At 45.8% G+C, this 20,000-nt stretch overlaps 2 protein-coding genes across 4 annotated transcripts in view; both read left to right on the top strand.

Annotated features, from left to right (window-relative positions):
* lingo2b (leucine rich repeat and Ig domain containing 2b) overlaps positions 1-13,831 on the top strand; it is a 15,525-nt gene extending 1,694 nt beyond the window's left edge. The window contains 3 exon segments of the mRNA XM_048228876.1: positions 788-867; positions 9,706-10,421; positions 10,423-13,831. Coding sequence (XP_048084833.1) covers positions 9,718-10,421; positions 10,423-11,677 — 1,959 coding nt within the window. The 5' untranslated portion in view covers positions 788-867; positions 9,706-9,717 and the 3' untranslated portion in view covers positions 11,678-13,831.
* Positions 13,832-18,203: 4,372 nt separating this feature from the next.
* c9orf72 (C9orf72-SMCR8 complex subunit) overlaps positions 18,204-20,000 on the top strand; it is a 6,947-nt gene continuing 5,150 nt past the window's right edge. The window contains exons 1-2 of one of the 3 annotated variants that reach the window (XM_048227728.1): positions 18,204-18,307; positions 19,611-20,000. The exon at positions 19,611-20,000 is cut by the window's right edge and continues 210 nt beyond it. In XM_048227728.1, coding sequence (XP_048083685.1) covers positions 19,755-20,000 — 246 coding nt within the window. In that variant the 5' untranslated portion in view covers positions 18,204-18,307; positions 19,611-19,754. The other 2 variants (XM_048227727.1, XM_048227726.1) reach the window with 2 other exon arrangements.

The following is a 20,000-nucleotide window of genomic DNA, read 5'->3' as shown; positions in this document are numbered from 1 at the left end:
GTGTGTTAGGTGAGCGAGCTCTTCCTCCAGGCTCTATACCTGTCTATGAGTGTGTTTATGTTTGTGTTTGTCTGTGTGTGTGTGTGTGTGTGTGTGTGTGTGTGTGTGTGTGTGTGTGTGTGTGTGTGTGTGTGTGTGAGTGTGAGAGAGAGATAACATAGAATGTAAGGAGACAAATGCAAGTGCAAATTTCTACCGTCTAGACAAATCAAGAGTCAGGGTATAATGTGCCCTCTTGTGGGGCTGGCAGTGTGAGTGTTGTGAACAGATTTTATGCCAATTTTATGCATGAGAGAGAGAGAGAGAGATCCATTTGCAGTACATTTCCTCACCATATTCCCAAACTCATATACTCACATCCCATTTTGAATGACTGTCTACAAAACATAAGTCCTCCTGACTCCTTACAGCAAGTCTGTGATTAATTTTGTGACAGGATATTTATAATGGATTGAAATATTTAGTTTGAATATACTCTTGAGTCATTAAGCTACCACAAAATCTGGCGCTTCAATTTCATGTGAGCATCTGGGTAATTTGAAAAGAGTACATTCATAATTTACTGGGTTTACAGCGCCTTTGTAAAACAAATAAAATAAGGGAATTTGCTATAGTCAGGATGGCTCACAACCTGTGCAGTAAATTCTGAAATTGTGTTTGCGTGTGCTCACATGAATGTGTGTGAGGGTGTGTGCATATGTGTATGTGTGTGTGTGTGTGTGTGTGTGTATGAGTATCTGTTGGCGGGGAAACTGTTGCATTGTTTTCTGTGTTCTCTCCCTGCCAGCTCAGAGAGACTCTATGGTAATGAGCTACGACCTTTAAAAAGAGGGTGCAGCTCTGTGCGCAAGAAGATCAAAGCCAAAAGTGAGAGATCTCTCTTGTTTGTTTGAAAGCTTACTGCAATCTTTGGCCAGTGTTGATTCATGCGAATGCAACTGTTAGCATGTCATTTTTTATTTGCATTACTTTTATGATTTCTTTAGTATTCTTCACATGCATAACATTAATTTATTTAGCAAGGTCCATGTCATGCTCTTTTTTATCCCCATGTGTCTGTGAACATCTGCCAAATAAATGCAGCTCAAATACTGTCACTGCTGACAGAGATGTGTGTGTGTGTGTGTGTGTGTGTGTGTGTGTGTGTGTGTGTGTGTGTGTGTGTGCATTTTTACATTGTGAATATTGTATATGATTTTATATTAGTGTTTGTTTGTGTGTGCTTGTGTGTGTGCATTTTTGCATTGTAAATATTGTATATGATTTTATATTAATGTGTGTGTGAGTGTGTGTATGAATGAACAGTTGCGGTCTCTTATTAGTGTGTGGCGCTCTTGCACAACATTTGCAGATTCCTGATAACTGACCGACTCACAATCTGCATTATGTGCATTCATTACCATGTTTTATTCTCTCGTTTGAATATGTATGTGTGGATGTCTCTGTCATTCAACCCGTCTGTGCAGCAGGATGCAACTGGTTTCCTCTGTGTTTCCATCACTTATTAATGAAATACAACTGTGTGGCATATGATTTTTGCATGTCTGTGTGCATGTATGTGTATGTGTTTGTGTAATTGCATGTATTTGAATGATGATGATGTATGTATATATATATTATATATATCAGAGATAGAGAGAGGGAGAAACAGAGTTTCTGTACCTACAAGTCTCTCTCTGTGTGTGTGTGTGTGTGTGTGTGTGTGTGTGTGTGTGTGTGTGTGAGAGAGAGAGAGAGAGAGAGTAGGTGTTTGCCCTGTTTGTGTGCTTGGGTCTATGTGTGATTGAGAGGTGAGGGTTAGCGCCTTGCGGTAGCATTTTGCCTGCGGGGTTAATTAGCATTGCAGAGTTGATGTCTGGAGGCATTTGGCTCATCAGACATGAGTCTATGCCTGTGTGTGTGTGTGTGTGTGTGTGTGTGTGTGTGTGTGTGTGTGTGTATGTTAATGTCTAGGAGCATTCAGCTTGTCAATCAACAAGAAAACAACAAATAACACACACACACACAAACACTCTCTCTCTCTCTCTCTCTCTAACACACACACACACACACACACACACACACACACACACACACACACACACATTCATGTACAAATGTAATATTTTGGATCCTTGTGTGCTTGTCCTGAAACCAGAGTGCATGCATGCACCTGTTTGCATGAGTATTCAAAATCACACACAAAACCAGAATCATCAGCAGATATAATTCTGCTGGACACACATACGTGACTGCACACACATTACCAATATTTTGTGATGGCCGTCTTATTATACCAGCAGATGTTTGTGCTACTCGAATTTGGTTACCCCCCCTCCCTCCTTCTCGCTGTCTGTCTCTCTCTCTCTCTCCCTCGGTCTCCCTCTCTTGCTCTCTCTGTTTATGTGAATTAGTGTGTATGTATGAAAGGAAGAGAGAGGGAAAGAGCAAACCAGTACCCTTACTGTTTAAAATACAAAGATACATCTAGCCTAAAACACTTTTTCTTGCATTTGAATACTCTGATTATTCAAAAAGTGTCTTCCCACTCATAGCATTTCACTTGCTGTTATAATATTATGATCTGAAAATATTTGCCATTGAGGTAGGACAGATTCCACACATAATCCTATCTAAAGTCATTTTGTAAAGGATATGATAAGGTCATTTATGGAGATGTGTAATCTCCTTGGGTATAAAATTTGATTAAATTATGTTACACTGCTATAAAAGGTCACTTGCAGCTAATGCTACATGATGAAAGTATGAATTACCACGCCCAATGCTATCTTTGAGGAAATTCCTTGGGTGAGATATCACTTGAAGTATGCGTGAGAGATTGGGGGGTGTGGGTGAGAAGTGAACAGAGAGAGAGAGAGGGAAAAAAAGATGAGGCGAGAAACTTTTTCGTATTCCTTTGATCTCGAGACCAAATTCAACAGCAGAATTATCATCAGGCTCTTCACGGGTCTACATTTTCCTGAGCCCCCCCCCCCATGTCCCTCCTATCCTTTCTCTCTGTCCGTCTGCATGTATCACCTCCTCAGGAACACATAAATTCATTACCGTTAAGCCCATTAGGATGTCCATTGAGGAACGCTGCTTTATTGCAGCACATTCATCTTGCTGAACTCCCTTCATTGAAGCTTCCCCTCTTCCAGCTCACTCACCCATTTACACCCCGAGATGTTCAAACGCAACACTCACACCTTTTCACACACATTTATCTCTGTCTGTCTCTCTCTCTCTTCCATAAACATCTTCATACACACACACACACACACACAGAGACAGAGAGAGAGGGAGAGAGTTATTCTCACAATGACCAAAATCACAGCTGCACACTGAGAGATAGCTCTTCTGTTAAATACATTCAGACAGGCCTCCTTTTTTCTGCAGCTACAGAGTTTATTAAAAACTCCAGAGAAATATCACCTGAACCCCCAGGCTGTGACATATTTGCACGCACACACACACACTTGCACACAACACACACTCGTACACAAAACGTGCTCTCGCAAATCACTTGAAAGTAGGAAAACGCTTAGATAAGGAGTTGATTGGCAGCGCCATTGCTTTTCCACAGATATGGGTTACCATGGATGTTTATTGTTCTCTTAGGAAGTATTGAGGCAGCTTATAAAAGTGGAGAATGATCACAGAAGTGACATATCCAGAAGTGAGATCTCCATATCTGAGAAGGGAAAGAAAGAAGTGGAGATAGATGAAAAGAGGAGAGAAACATTTCAAAATAAAGACACAAAACGGAAGTCAGGCAGGCAGCATGCCTCCAGAGAAAGACTCTATATTTAGAGATGTATATATAAAACACATCTGATATGTAGTTCATGTTATCATAGTGTTTCAGTGAATTAAACATGAACATGTTAGAAGACCTCCAGGGACCAAGGTCATACACTGAGTTGGACTCACTCACACAAATACATACACCACATACACACACACACACACACACTCTTACACTCACAGATACACAGACATTTAAACACAATATCAAGTAACCTTTGTGATCAGTTGTTCCTTCAGAGTCAAGAGGGTTTACTTTATTGTGTGTCTATCTGTGGTATAGTTAGGGTTATCCAGAATCCATAGTTTTTAATTGCAAGAGGAGCATATATTGATTGCTGGGGGGCTGACATCTAGCAGATTTACTTTATTGTGCTGGATATGTTTCACATGTTTAACACTTTCAACACACACACACACACACACACACACACACACACACACACACACACACACACACACACACACACATGCAAGCAAGCCTATAGGCAGTTCCTTTCGCACCTCTACATTCTCACACATTACACATAGTTAAGACTCAGAGAAACCGATACCCACTAAAGAATGCATCTGCTCAAATTACAAACTCTCTCTGTCTCACCCTCCCTGTAAAACCGATGTGCACACACACACACATCCCACACACACACACACAGAGTCTCATGCTCAGTATTTCTGCCATAGGGTCCAGTGGGATATGTGGCGCTTGGCTTCTGGTGGCTGTGATGGTTTCATTCAATGAAAAATGGATGAGGCTAAAATTAGCTTGACTAAAATTAGCTAAACTTAATCTACAGAATGTCCTCGAAGTTGCAGAAAATTGAACCTTCAGACGCTACCTCTGCTGGAGGAGGCAGAGAGAGGGAGACAGACGAGTGATCGGTGTCTGGTGCACCTGCCGACACCGATGAAGCTGTTCATCTGTTTTATATTCCTAAAGGCTGGAGAGATTCTACACACACACACACACACACACACACAGACAGACAGTCACACACACAAATTACGCTAGCATTCAGAAAATTAGGAGGGCATTTAAGGATGGAAATGGCATGTCCAATTTTGTCAACTGCGAGATTTGAAGATTTTAATACAGACATCTGAATGCAGAACACAGCGAGAGTGAGAGTGAGAGTGTGTGTGTGTGTGTGTGTGTGTGTGTGTCTGTCTATGTGTTTGTATGTGTGAGGAAGCGATAGAGGGTGTTAGTGTGTGTGTGTTTCTGTGGGTGAGGAAGGATGTGTGAGAGAGAGAGAGAGAGAGAGAGAGAGAGAGAGAGAAAGAGAGAGGGAGGGAGGGAGAATGAAACTGATCTAGGTCCCAGGAAGAGAGGGTGCATGTAAATCTCTGACAGGTTATCTGGGCCCAATACACAGAGCGCCTAATGCCTACGCCTCCTCAAGCACTCTTTGTACAAAAGCCGTGCTCAGCTGTGTATGCGTTAGCAAGCCAATATCTGTGTACGTCATAACATGTGTCTATGTGCTGTACAAAAAGATGTGTGCGTCTGTAATACGTGCCTTAGTCTATGTGCAACGCATTTAAACACGATGATTAATTTATGGCACGTGGGGCTTCACAGACAACAGTGAATAGATGTTCATCAGACTTGAGTCACATCATTACAACAGACGGACTTTCGCACCGAATCGTCTCTCCATGCTGCATGCCATAGTGAGAATAAATTACATTATCAACTTATTAAAACTTTAATAAAGTCAGCCTGCCCAGACAAGCTGGCGGTCTAATGAACTGCAGGACGGTGTGCTGACTGCAGTGGCTCACGGCTTAATTTTGTTACAAGCCTTTATTCCAAGAGACCACCTACTGACAGACAAATAGAGAGAGAGAGGGGAAGGGAAAGTATGGAAGGTGTGATTGTGTGAAAATGTATGTGTGTGTGATTGTGTGTGTGTGTGTGTGTGTGTGTATGTGTGTGTGTGTGTGTGTGTGTGTGTGTGTGTGCACACGTGTGTGTGTGTGTGTGTGTGTGTGTGTGTGTGTGTGCACACGTGTGTGTGTGTGTGTGTGTGTGTGTGTGTGTGTGTGTCGCCCGTGCGTGTGTGCGGTGTGTGTGTGCGTGTGAAACTGAGAGACATGCCCCAGTTGATCTGGCAGCAAGAGGGTGGTGCAATGCTGTAACATTTAAGTGAAATGCTTGCTGGTGGAGAATATGGTGGTGCTGCTGCATCTGTGCTGCGTTCACCAGAAAAGAGCCCACCCCAAAACCACATCTGATGACTGGCCCATGTGTCAAAAACAGTTGCCTTCCCCAAAAATACTGACTACATTTTCTTAATAAAAGTGCAGAATATCAAATTTGCTATATTATATTCCCCAAAAAATAATGCTGTGTTCCAAAAATCCTTTTGTGTGAAATTGAGTAACCTGATTTTCATTAAATTCTCAAATCCTAAAGACATTTATCTTAACTGATAGAGAAGCAACTACACAAACAGGTCAATGAAAACAAGGAAATTGAGTCATTTTGAACAAACTCCATTGATCCGAATAGGATGAACAAACCATGCTAATTAAACTTAAAGGCCATAAGACCCTTCAATGGAACCAGATTTGGCTTCCCTTGTCGTTCCAGCTCTTTAAACCAGCAGCAATAGCTGAGTCTAATCCTTATCATTAATGTATTCGGTTTCCGATGGTGCAATGTAATCAGACGATAACGTAATAGGATGTTAACGTAATAACATGATAATTATCAGAGACTTAATGACTGCATCAGATAATCCAGATAAAACTGGCAGATAATTCAGTTTTAATAGTATTGCTTAACTATAAGTCAATAGACATACAGTAAGTAATTCTCCCATCTTCATAATTCAACCGTTGCAGCTCTAACCAAGGCATAGGTTCAGACTAATTTTTTTTTAATGAAAATAATTTTCAACTTAACTTAAGGCTGACCTATACATGTACATGTATTTATACACATTTTCATTACATATTAATACTGTTATGATGTTGGCAGGTGATAAAGATCCCTCTTCATGTTGGTTTGTTGCTCAGGCCTGCATGGGATGAAAGTGCCAGCCAAATTATCAAATACATGCATAATGTAAGTGTACATCTTACGACCGACTGGTTTATCTAATGTGACGTTTGTCACCCTCGTCCAAGGAGGATGGAGTGCAAACATCAAGTCAATGAACGCCAGCAAGCTGCTCAGATCACCATCTGAAAGACATCTGAGGAACACTTAAAAAAAAACCTTTGCATCTCTCAGGGGCTGCTCATCTATCATTCACCGGCGTACCGACATTTATTCATTTTGCTTTTATCCAACGCAAAAAATACAAATGAGGCTTCAAACATCAGGGGGAGCAACTTTGGTATAGCGGCCTAACAAAAAGCTCTTCCCTGCACAGCAGTAGAGCAGAGACTGAAATAATGAAAAATGCAAGATTGCGGCTCCAACAGTAGACAAATTTAACAGCAGAAGGCTGCAGAGTTTAGAGCCTCTGAAATCTGGCTAAAATCCATACGATGGCTGAATATTGAGAGGATTATTGACATGGCTGTTGAGATCCCTTGTCTGAGTTAAAGGGAGGTCGAGACATCAGAATTCCGGGCAGACAAAGAGGGAAGAAATCTGCTTTTCAGTCTTTACTTATATAAAGCTCACGGTGCTGATGAACACATCCTCTACCTCCCCTTCCATCTTCCCCTCCTACTCTGCACAGTCATCGCTCTTTTGGAAGATGGCGGATCTTTTTTCTTTGAAGATGTTTGTTTGTAAAATGACTCAGAATGGCAAAGCCTGGCCAGCTATGTCTCTCTGTCTTTGAAGCGTGATTCTAAGAGAGGCAGTTCGTCATTGAATCAGATATACCTGTCAAATGGGGAGAGTTGATTCTAATGCCATGCTCTTCTGTTGAGGAACAACACTCTGAGCTATGATACTTCAGTTACACCTATAGTGTCTCACATCACTTCACAAAACTGTCCATCATAGTGACTTTTGTAGATTTGTATGACAGGAATATCCTAACCCTTTTTCACTATTCCAATAACAGAAACAAGATTCATTTGGGCAGGTTCAGGATTATTAGTCCATCCTAACAATCTAGCTGTCTTGCTCTCCCAAGAGAAAACAAGTGTTATCCCCAGCCAGAAACTCTGCTGCGCTGAAGCCTCATGTCCTTGTTGGACAGCACCTCTTGGGAATTCTTGTGCGATTCTATCTGAATTCAGTTGAATCGATGGAAGCAGCATTTTAATGGGCGGCCTTATTAGTGTTCGCATGCACACACACACACACACACACACACACACACACACACACACACACACATACACACATGTGGCTCACATTGAGACCTCATTATCAGTCTTGTCTGCTGCCTTGCTTTTCAAAAAGAGGGGAAAGAAAAATTATAAATCTGTCTTTGAATTGCTTTTTTCTTAACTCATCTAGGTGTAAATTCCAGGCCCATTTGCTCTTTGTGTAGCTGTCGCCAGCGCCCATAATCAATCTCCGCTTGGCTGAAATCTTTTCCTCTTCTCTTCCTATAATCCTGTCGCGGCCCCTGTAGTGTTGTGCCTCCAAATGCACACCCAGCCTCACTCTCGTCTCTTTCACGGTCTCCGGTCTTTAGTCTGCAGACCTAGATTCGATCGGCCAACATGACAAGACTGGGTCAGACCGCGCTAAAACTCATGTTGTTGATATTCTGAGTGATGCGGCTCTACTTTGCTGCATGTCAGATGTGTTTAAGGTGAAAATGTCTCTCGGGAGGGCAAAGAGATAGCTGTGTCATTATGCAACATTAATCATTCTTTTCATTGAGGCTTCGTGATATGCTACTGCTGTTGTATTAATTACTGCTGAGAGTCATTGACCTAAAGCTTCGAGGCATGATTAAAAAATAAGTCTAATCTTTGCAGAGCACTTGAAGCTATTGTGGCTCTCTCTCGTCTTTTGGTGTGTCTGTGGACCTGTGGAATGCCTGCGCTCTGATTGGCTCAGTAATGCTGGAGATGAAGGAGCGTGGGATTGCCATGGCAACCGCGTGTTTGGCGAAGTCTGTTCGACGTGTGTGTGTGTGTGTCTGTGTGTGTGTCTGTGTGGCAATCAATATACACCGCAGGGCCTGTCACAGCAAGGAATAAGCAAGCAACGGCTTACAGAAAGGGAAGACTCAGGAAGGAGAGGGGAGTGTGTCTGCGCATGTGACTTCGTTCTTGGATGTGTGTTTATGTGTGCGTATGAGCCTTCGTTACAGGAGCACGACCATGCCTGCCCCGTTCCACTGCCTTCAGCTACACCATCCTCCTCCATCTGCTCTCTCTCCACTCCCCCCCTCTCTCTTTTCCTCTCTCATCTTTTCTACTCTTCTTTCCTCTGTCTCTCTCTGCCCTGTGCTTCTAATACCAATCACTTGTTATCCCTCTCATTATCTTTGCCTCTGCCTCAGCCTTCAGCTCTCCTGTGAAATAGAGGCTTTTAGCTTATATGGGCTCTCATTCGCTCCCTCACTGCTTTGCTCTCTTTCATTTGCTCTCTCTCTCTCTCTCTCTCTCTCTCTCTCTCTCTCTCTCTCTCTCTCTCTCTCTCTCTCTCTCTCTCTGTGATTCTGATGACTGTGATGTTTGATACAGATCTCTCTGCTCCCTGTCATTTGCCCATTTGCTCCTCCGCTCTCCGCTCTTATTTTAATCTCTCGTGTAATGGAAGCCTTCACTGATCTGATCTTCTTGTCTTTTTTTCTGCCTCTCCTTTCCTCTTCCTCTCCCTCTCTCATTCCCCCTCCTTTACCTCCCCCCACACCCTTTACCTCTCTGTCGTTCTTCACCTGTCTTTCCCTTTCCCTCTGTTCTCCCTCTCTTTCTTATCCTTTTCCCTTTCTCTCTCCTTTTGTTCTCCTTCCTTCCCTCCCTCCTTCCCTCTCTTTTCTACTGCAGGTCTATCTGGTCATGGTGCTCTCTCTGGCCTCATGTGTTCCAGCTCGCTTCTCCTCCTCCTCCTCCTTCATCCTCCTCCTCTCCCGCCTCCTGCCGGCTCTCCTTCTCCTGGTCGCACTCGTGTGCCCGGGCCCGGTGGGCGGCTGCCCCGCCCGTTGTGAGTGCTCGGTGCCCACGCGCTCGGTCTCGTGCCACCGGCGGAAGCTGGCCACCGTTCCCGAGGGCATCCCCATCGAGACGCGCCTGCTGGACCTGAGCAAGAACCGCCTGCGTAGCCTGGCGCCGCAAAACTTCTCCCAGCTGCAGCAGCTGGAGGACCTGGACCTGAGCGCCAACCTGCTCGCCTCGGTGGAGCCCGGAAGCTTCCGCGCTCAGCCGCGCATGCGGGCGCTGCGCCTCCGCGGCAACCAACTGACCCTGCTCCCGCGCGACGCGCTGGCTGGCCTTGGCGAGCTGCGGCTGCTGGACCTGAGCCAGAACAAGCTGGTCATCCTGCTGGACGGTGCCTTCGAGGAGCAGCAGCACCTGGAGACGCTGGAGCTGAGCGACAACGAGCTGGTGTTCGTGGCGCCGCGGGCCTTCAGCGGTCTGCTCTCGCTGCGGCAGCTGACGCTGGAGCGCTGCAACCTGTCGGCCATCCCCGGTCAGGCGTTGGCGCAGCTGCGCGCCCTGGAGACGCTGCGGCTGAGCCAGCTGGCCAGCGTGGCCGAGGTGCCGCCGCGCCTTCCGGAACATGCCGCGACTCCGCCACCTGATGCTGGAGCGCCTGCCGCTGCTGGAGGCGTTGCCCAGCCCGGCGTTCCTCGGACTCAACCTCACCATGCTGGCCATCACGCAGACCAACCTGTCGACCGTGCCCACGCTGGGTCACCTGCGGCACCTCACGTTCCTGAACCTGTCCCACAGCCGGGTGCGTGTGCTGCGGGCGGGGGGGCTCCGAGGGCTGGCCAGGCTGGAGGAGCTTCACCTGCGCTCGGCCGCACTGGAGCGAATCGAGCCCGACGCCTTCCTGGGCGCGCCGTCGCTCCGGATGCTGGACGTCTCGTCCAACCGGCTGGCCACACTGGAGCGTGCGGCCTTCCCTGAGGGCCACGACCTGAGCCTGCAGACGCTGAGGATCGGCCGCAACCCGCTGGTGTGCGACTGCCGCCTACGCTGGCTCCTGCAGAGGGCGCCGCCGCTCCTCCACACGTCGGTCGACAAGCGGAGCCCAACGCCGGACGACATGCCGCCCAAGTGCAGCGCCCCCGCGTCGCTGGCGTCCAAGAGCCTGCGCGAGGTTTGGTCCAGCGCGCAGCTGGTGCGGCTGGTGGTCTGCACCAAGCCTCGCGTCATCGCCGTGGCCACGCAGCCGGTCCAGGTGGAGGAGGGTCAGCGCGCGTGGCTCAACTGCAGTGCAGACGGCGCGCCGCCGCCCACCGTCTCCTGGGTGACGCCCAGCCGCCGCCACCTGACCACCAAGAGCACAGGCCGCGTGGTCGTCCACGCCGACGGCTCCCTGGAGGTGCGTGTGGCCGAACGGCAGGACAGCGGCATCTACGTGTGCGTGGCATCCAACCCAGCGGGCAACGCCAGCCTGTCTGCCTCGCTGGCTGTCAAGAGCCTGCCAGCCCGAGACCGCGCCCTACTCGCCAACCGCAGCCTGCACTACGACTACCAGGACGCAGACTACCATGGCAACGGTGACGGCGCTGCCCACAACGCCTCACTGCACGGCAACAGCACGGACCGCTACGCCCGCGTGCGCGTGGCCCTGGACTTCACCACCATCCTGGTCTCCACGGCGATGGGCTGCCTCAGCTTCCTGGGAGTGGTCCTCTTCTGCTTCCTGCTGCTGTTCGCCTGGAGCCGCGGCAAGGGCAAACACCGGGGAAGTGTGGACATCCAGTATGTGCCGCGCAAGCGCAAGGCCGGCGGCAACGAGCTGCCCGAGACCAGCGGGCCACGACGGGTCAACATGAAAATGATCTGAGCAGCTCCACGCCCCCCCCCCCACCCCCCCTTTAGGAAGGCCGCAGGGGGCCCTGGCCTGGGCGTGTTCGATGAGTACATATTTGGCAGTGAATTGTGAAAGAGGAGCATGCGTGCCTGAGTCTTGCCATGGAGTCAGGGCAGACGAGTGTGGAGTGTGTGTGAGGGTGGTGGTGGCCTCAGTGTGTCGGCTGATTAAAGGTTCAGTGCGGAAGACGAGGTCCAAAGGGTTTCTGATAGCCGGGGTGTTGGGACCAGGGAAGAGGGTTGGACAGGGAAATGAGTCACTCCAAGTTTACCATGACTGGGAACAGGGCGAGGAGACAGCTGTTTACCATTTTAAGGTTATTATGAGGGACCACTAGGGATTGAGCTAGAGGAGAAACATACTCTCACTGATGCATAGACTCTCTCACACACACACACACACACACACACACACACACACACACACACACACATTCCAAAACACACACACACACACATAGATGAGTAATGTTAGGACACTGAAATGTGAGGATATAAGAGAATGTGTGAACATGTATGCGTGTGTATGTACGTTTGTGTTTGTTGGATTGTTTGTGTGCTTGTGTGTGTGTGTGTGTATGGGAATACAACTTTACATGTATATGTATGAATGTGAGTGTGTCTGCTTGTGCACGTGCTTATGTATGTGAGTGTATGGGCGTGTATGTGTGTGTGTGTGTGTGCATCTTTAATGGATATGCATCTCTGTGTATGCAATGTTTGTGAGATACAATGCTTGAGGGAATCAGATAGGTTTCCCAAAGCGAGGGACAAATCTTGTTGTATGTCTTAAACTCAAACATGCCCAAGAAGCTGCCGCTACGATGCCATCGCTCCAGTGGTCATTTGTTAAACACCAGGTATTTTTGGGAGGTAACCTCCTGCTGGTTTGGGGACTTTGACAGTGATTGTAATTGTTGCCCGAAGCTGTTTTTTGTTTTTCTGTTTTTCTGTGTGTGATACTACAAGGGGTTAGATGCGATGTGCTCAGCGCAAAAAAAAACGAACCAATCAATCTCTCTCTCACGACCACAGGAGAAGAAAACGCGCCTGAGGACACCACTTTGTTGGAGGTGCACAAGTAATTCATTTTAAAAATGACTACTTTGTAAAGACATCTATCCTGCCATATGCAGGTGTTTACAGCATTAACACACTGAAAGAATTTGAATAAATATGATGCTATTTATGATTCATGATAATGGAAGCCCAAAATGTAAGTAATTTTTCGAAAGCAAATGAGGGTGACATCTTTTCGGTGAATAAAAATATTCTCATAGAAATAAATTAAAAATTAAATGCTTATTAAAAATAGCATTGTGAATTAATCAACCGAATGACCTTTTCTGAGAACCCCCGTGGTTTGATCATGTCCTGCAATCACCCCCTGCGCCCTTCTCTGTGTGCTTGGATTGTACGTGTGTACTTTGTGGTGTCTATTACCCAGACGAATACACTTAATCCAAAAACAAAGTGTTTTGCGCGTCTTCTGCGATGCCACAACGATCAGCTCTTAATGTGGATGGTCTCACGGATTATGGACTCGTATGGTTCTACTTTGGGTGTGCTGGAGTGCTTTAACTGAAGTGTTGTAGACTTTTTACTTCTTTGTAAGACTGTGAGAAAATGTTCTATTTATATACAACACATATATCTCTATATATCTATATCAGTATAATATATATAAATATACTATCAAAGTCCTAGAAATGGCAACTTTTTCGCTGCAAAAACTCAGCCGTCTTCCCTGAACAAAGTAAGCATTGAGTTGGATCCAGTGTCAGCAGTGGTGTGTATTTGTAAAGTGTTTGGTTCCGCTCTCTGAGTTTGCTCCCCTCTGTTTGAGCAGATTGGGTCTGTAAGCTGATTAAACATGGAAGTTGTTTCTCATTTTGTTGTAAAAAAAAGACGATGTTTTGACAAAAAAAAAAAGATGTGAAGACCTTGTTTGCCTTGGTGGGAAAAAAAGGACTTTGTATTTGTGACCTCAGTGGAAGTCTTCTTAAGTGTGTGGTTTTTTGATGTTCTGTCAAATGCTGCTCTCGAAAAGTTTTTACATGAAAATGAATATCTGCGTATATTTTCCAAAGAAAATAAAACTCAAGCATACAGCTTTACTACCGTGCAACCCCCTGTGTCAGACTGGCTTCTCTGTCTAACAGCAAGAGATCAAGATTGACTCTCCAAAATAGTCTGTGTTTTTAGGTGTGTGACTCATGTTTTGTCCTCTATGTATTTTAGTAGTGTGTGTGTGTGTGTGTGTGTGTGTGTGTGTGTGTGTGTGTGTGTGTGTGTGTGTGTGTATGTAACTTGTGTATGTGTGAGAGCAAGAGAGAGAGAGTATGTGTGTCTGTGTTTAAGGTGTGTGTGGGGGTTATGTGCGTGATTGTGTGTGCGCGTGTGTGTGTCATCATAATGACGCAAAAAAATAACCTGCGCGACCTTGCCATGTTCTGTCAGGTCTGCTGAGCTGGTTGGAAAGAATAGCAGATGGTTTGTATGAGTGTATGGGTGACTGCCTGTGCATACCCTTCTAAGTGTATTGGTTTATTTTTATGTGGTGAAGAATAACAGTTTATTTGTGATTGAAATTAGATCTTGGGTTCATTTAATATGTGTGTGTGTGTGTGTGTGTGTGAGTGAGTGAGTGTATGTGTGTGTCTGTTTGTGTGTGTCTGTTTGTGTGTTTGTGAGAGAGCGAGATAGAAAGAGCGAGATAGAGAGAGTGTGTATGTCCACGTGTGAATGTACATGCATTTCTATTATGTATCAGGTTTTGCTCTCCCACACAAAAACAGCAGTTCATTTATGTGAATGTGGTTTCCAGTTAGCTGCCGAGTCCATAAATATGAGCGAGTACTCCCAGTACGTGGAAGTGAAACATCCGAAGCTGTCTGCGCTTGATGGCCCTGCAGCCCGGGTGCTCGGGAGAGGGGAAAGGGAAACAGCAGCATCTCTGACAAACTGCTTTAATGAATTGGCCCTTAACGAGGGGCCTCAACAAACAGACCACGGCTTAACGAGGCCGTGCCGCCGAATCGAGTGTTTAACGAGGCACCCTCCAAGTGCGGAGGTCTGACCAGCAAGGCCCGCATCTTGGATGTGACCCATCGCTACATGTATGAACACGACATCTCACCCCCCATCCCTCACCCTGCTGTTTCAGTGTGCATCTTCAGAGAGAAGCCACTGCCGAGCACACTCTCTCCGGCAACCCAATTTATGCCTTCGCCTGAGAGGCGCTCATGACAGTGGACATCAGTCAATTACATGGTGTGTTTTGCTGAATGTGTCTCACGCTGAGCCGAGTAATGATGTGTCGGCTGCGTCTCCAGTTTAGACGTTTTGACTGAGTGCGTATTTATATTTCTGCCTTTGTTTGAGCATGTCTGTGTATGTGTGTGTGTGTGCATGTGTGTGTGTGTGACAGAGAGAGATAGGGAGAGAGAGAAGAGAGAGAGTATGAGTGTTTGTATTTGTGTGTATGTGTCAGTCACACAAGGTCATTCCTCCTCTTCACAGCCCTTTGAGGCTAGGCAGAATGAATGCGGCTAACTCTGAATACATTCCAGGATACCTTTACTACAGCGTCATTTGTCTCCCAATCATACGCTGTAGTGAAAGCAGCCTGATTCACCCGCAGATTTACACACACACACACACACACACACACACACACACACACACACACACACACACATACGCACACAGAGAAATATCACAGCTGTCAACAGCAGAGAAAGGGGCGGCACTGAACACCTGGTTGTGCATTTGCACCCGCCCCAGAGACGCTGCGCTGATTAAACTGACACAGACACACTTGCTGAAATGAAGGCCTTGACTTCTTGCCGCAGCAATGGCTCGCCGTTGTCGCGAATCAGTGCACCGAGCTGACAGCTTCCCACACATAGCCGTGAGTGACCCTGTCCACACACCTGCTAGGTTTGGTCATGGGCCGTATATCTGCTGGATAATTGCCCACCCCCCCTTCCCACACAGAGTGAGACGTCTGATGACACACACGGTGTGTGTCAGCGAAACTAAGGGATTGGGTCATCCTCGAAAGTAAGACCCAAGGTCACGTGTTCTTCAAACACAGTCGCATAAAAGCTCCCATCCAGCCACCCAGCTCGGCAGTTGTCATCAGCAGCTTCTAGATGCTGCACAAGGTAGCAATAATCTTTTTATCTCGCCACCTATCAGGAGGCCAAAGGCTGACTGCATATTTTTTTTCATAGAAGACGAAATGTCACGAAAGAATGTTAAAGAAGCTTGCTGCAGACTGAATTAAACACGACAGGACACAGGGCGTAGATTAGACAGCAGAGAGGCCTGGATGTGTCAAACCTATCTGAGCCATGAATCCCCCCTCCTCCTCGTATCCCCCTCGACATTCAGGACGACCCCAGACAGATGAGCCAGAGCCCTAGCCTGTCCTCCTCCAGTGCTCCGGTCCTGCTGGGAGTCCACTGTGGAAGGTCCCCCCCGTAGCGCTGTAGGATCTCGCAGGTGAAGCTCTCGCCGCTAATGACTGGAGCTTAGTGAGGCGCCATGCCAGTGATAGAGACGGACGTGTCTGTTTCTGTCTCTCTCTTTCTCTCTCTCTCTCTCTGTCTCTTTCTTTCTTTCTCTGTCTCTCTTTCTCTCTCTCTCTGTCTATGAACCAGACTGTTACAGGAGAGGGGTGGAGGGTCTCTCTCTCTCTCTCTCTTTCTCTGCCTCTTTGTCTCTGTCTGTCTCTCTCTCTCTCTCTCTCTCTGAACCAGACTGATGGAGGAGAGAGGTGGAGGGTCTCCCAGCTGGCGTGAGGGTAAATGTGAAGAGTGATCAACGAGTGGAACGCACAGGGCATGAAGATCAAGGGGACAGAGCTGACCCGTTGTCACCTGCCACCGACAAAACATCAGCCATTCAACACGGTGGAAAAGCCCAGTCGGAATCAAATTAGATGACAACCTGACCTTTTAGGCTTGAAATGTAGTCACTGTAGTGAAGCTTTAGAAGGTACCATTAGTCTTTATAAAGGCTGACTGAATCATGAACAGTTGGTTTCACAGTGTTGGTGTGTGTGGGGGGGGATGGGGGTGGGTGGTCAGATAATTGTGTAATTTTGTTTTGACCAGTGTATTTCATAATTTCTCCAGCATGTATTCAAAGAAAGCTGGTTGTTGGTGTCAGAATTCACTACAAAAGGACTGGCCATGCATGTCATTTTCTCTCCAGTGGCTGGCAAAATGCACTCTGAAAGCAAGGATAGTTTTTTTGTTGCACTGTCTCACATTTAATACACTTTACAGTCTGAGCAATTTAATGCATTTTATTGATGAGACTGAAATAGTTCAACTCAACTTACATGTTTCCTTTTAGTGGAATATTTTGTTCATAGATTGAGGGTTGTTTAAGGATCATTGCATTTGAGAATGGGGTGATAGTTTTTGGTCATACTTAAGTTTTTATTGTTATTGACAAATCATTATTTTCGTGATATGGTTTTATTTCCAGTTGTCTGTTTCTAGCCCTGTGTATCACTTTTTGTCTTCAACCAGCCGCCTATGTTTCCAGCCTTGTGCCTGATGAACCCTTAAAGGAGTACCGTCACACCGGTGTGACGGGAATGTTGAGAAATGAACATTCTAAAGAATATCTGGGTTCATTGAATTCAACATAGAATTTTAGAACCTTCAATTGTTGCGTAATTTAGAATGTTCCAAAACCTACACCTTTAAGGGTTAATCTAATCTGAAGATCATGTTATGTAAAACTGCCCAATTACAGTATGGAGGCTATATGAATGACTCTCTGACCTTAGATATGTGTGTGTATCTCTCTATGCTATTTATGTGTCCAAGGTATTGAGTGAATTTATGTGTGTGGATTTGCAAGAATTATTTTTGAGAAGGCATTAGACAGGAAGCGATAGAGAAAGATATGGTGGGGGATTCTAGTGCAGATCCGGTGTTCCACACCAGAGAGTAATTATGAAGAGATAACGGCATTTCCAGCGGAGATAAAGCTTATGCAAAGAGCAAACATGACAACCGTTAATCAGACCAATGAGTCTGCTTTCAAGGGTCACACACACACACACACACACACACACACACACACACACACACACTCTCTCTCTCCCCCTCTCTCTCTCTCACTCACTTTCCTTCCATCCTTCTTTCCCTTCCTTCTCTCTCAAACAGAAAGTCACTTACATAAATAATCTACATACATAAAGCAGGAAGACTTACATTTGGAAAATATGTAAATGGTGAAAGTCATACATTCTCTCACACATATGCATACTCTTAAATGGATTAGAAGTCAGATCCACATACCACACCTCTCTGCTACTGCTGTGTATAACCTGCTCTGTTGAGGTACAGAGAGACGGTTGCTAGGCGCTGGTCTGAGAGTGTTGCTATTGGTCCTATTATATTGTTACCATGACAACAGTAAATGCCTCCCTCATCTGATGGCCATGTGAAGAATCACCTGGGAAATTCTTTACACAGAAAGGCATATTTTTGAAATGCAAATTAGCAATCATGGTGTTGGAAAATTCCCAGGTGCATCTAAGTCACAGCTAGATCTTAGGGAGTGCATGCTGTCTCAAGTAAGTTCAAATGATACACCTTGGCTCAAAACTATGCAGGAACATAGACAGGCCTAAAACTTGGCAATGTATTTTAGTGAGAATGTGGTGTTATGATATGTTGATATATTTGATGGAATTTAAACTTCAGCATGTAAAATATCTCTCAAATGAGATAGATAGATAGATGGATAGATAGATAGATAGATAGACTTTATTGATCCCCAGGGGAAATTCAAGAAACACAAAGACACGGAGCTACCTCGACATGCTGCCACTCTTGTCGGCGCCGGATCTTTAATGTGGAATGTATAAATTTGGTAAGGCCTACATAACATTATAATCATGTTTATCAGGCATTGTAGCACTGTTTCTATTATCTTGACTTATCCCCCCCCCCGACAATCAACAGTGTAATTAGATGAATTAATGTGATGTAGGCCTATGATGAGTCCCGAGAAGTGTCTCTCACAGGCTCTCTGATGTGCTAATAATGTGAATAAATGTGACTTCCACATGACATGGGCTGGGGGGTGTGGCTTTAACACCTAGCGTTCACAACCGGGCTACTTTCAGTTGTTCACAAAGGCACTGGTACAATCTCCGAGTTAAGTGCGCATCAGTGAATATCGATTTAGAGATGCAGAACCCAATGCAGCACCACAACGCCTCACTGCGACAACTCCAGGAAAGACAGGTTATGTTGTCGGTCATCGATAGAGGGCGACATCTATTATTGTTTTGTCGAGTCAACTATACTTGATTTCTTCTTCGACCTTGTAAACTGTTCCAGTATCAGGTATCTGGACTGTTGAGGTATTGTTATTTTTTTGTTTGTTTTAACGCTGCAACGTTTGTGCTACGATGACATTTCATTAGTCTCAGTAGGCTACTGTTTTGATAAAGGAGACTAAACTGTGCAGCTGTTGATGTTTACAGGCTTACTGCTAACATTAGCAAGGTACGCTAACGTCAACCTCCTTTCTGTCATAGAATATATCGCTAGACGCTAGCGTTAGTTGATTAACCAAATCTACATCGTTACAATATGTTCAGTACGCATATGAAAGAATAATATGTAGACTATACTTAGTATTTTACATATGGAAGGGATAGGATTGGATGTTTTTGTTCACTCTAAAGAACGGTAACATCGCCATAAACCATTGACCTGTCCTGAACTAAAATGTCACGAGATCACGGGGGTCATTAGGAAACATTTGTAATTGTCATGGCTCTCTCCGACCGTCACTTTAGTGTGGCAAATACTGTTTTGGACCTACTTCCTGTAAAGCTGAATGTAAGAATCTATTTTTTCCTGCAGATTTGAAAATGCTCCTGGGATATCATTGTTGCATGTTCTCCTGGCGTTTGGAAAGTACTGCCTGGTGAAGATTTGCACGACAAAGACAAGGCGTTGGGGTTTAATCCCTGAAGAGGTCTGTGTGTATGTTGTTGTGAGGCCACCATGTCATCTGGCTGTCCACCACAGTCACCAGCTGTGGCGAAGACAGAAGTGATGGTGGACGGCCCCTGTCCCCTGTTGGCCGCCACCTTTGCCTACTGGGACAACATCCTGGGTCCACGTGTGCGCCACATCTGGGCCCCAAAGCAGCCGGGCCCCGACTTCAACCTGTTGCTTAGCGATGGCGAGGTAACTTTCCTCGCCAATCACACGCTGAACGGAGAGATCCTCCGCAGTGCAGAGAGTGGT

Source organism: Alosa alosa, chromosome 19 (assembly GCF_017589495.1).
Source record: "Alosa alosa isolate M-15738 ecotype Scorff River chromosome 19, AALO_Geno_1.1, whole genome shotgun sequence".
In the NCBI taxonomy this organism is placed as follows: domain Eukaryota; kingdom Metazoa; phylum Chordata; class Actinopteri; order Clupeiformes; family Clupeidae; genus Alosa; species Alosa alosa.
The sequence above is the reverse complement of the archived record's forward strand: the minus strand, read 5'-3'. Positions and strand labels throughout refer to the sequence as shown.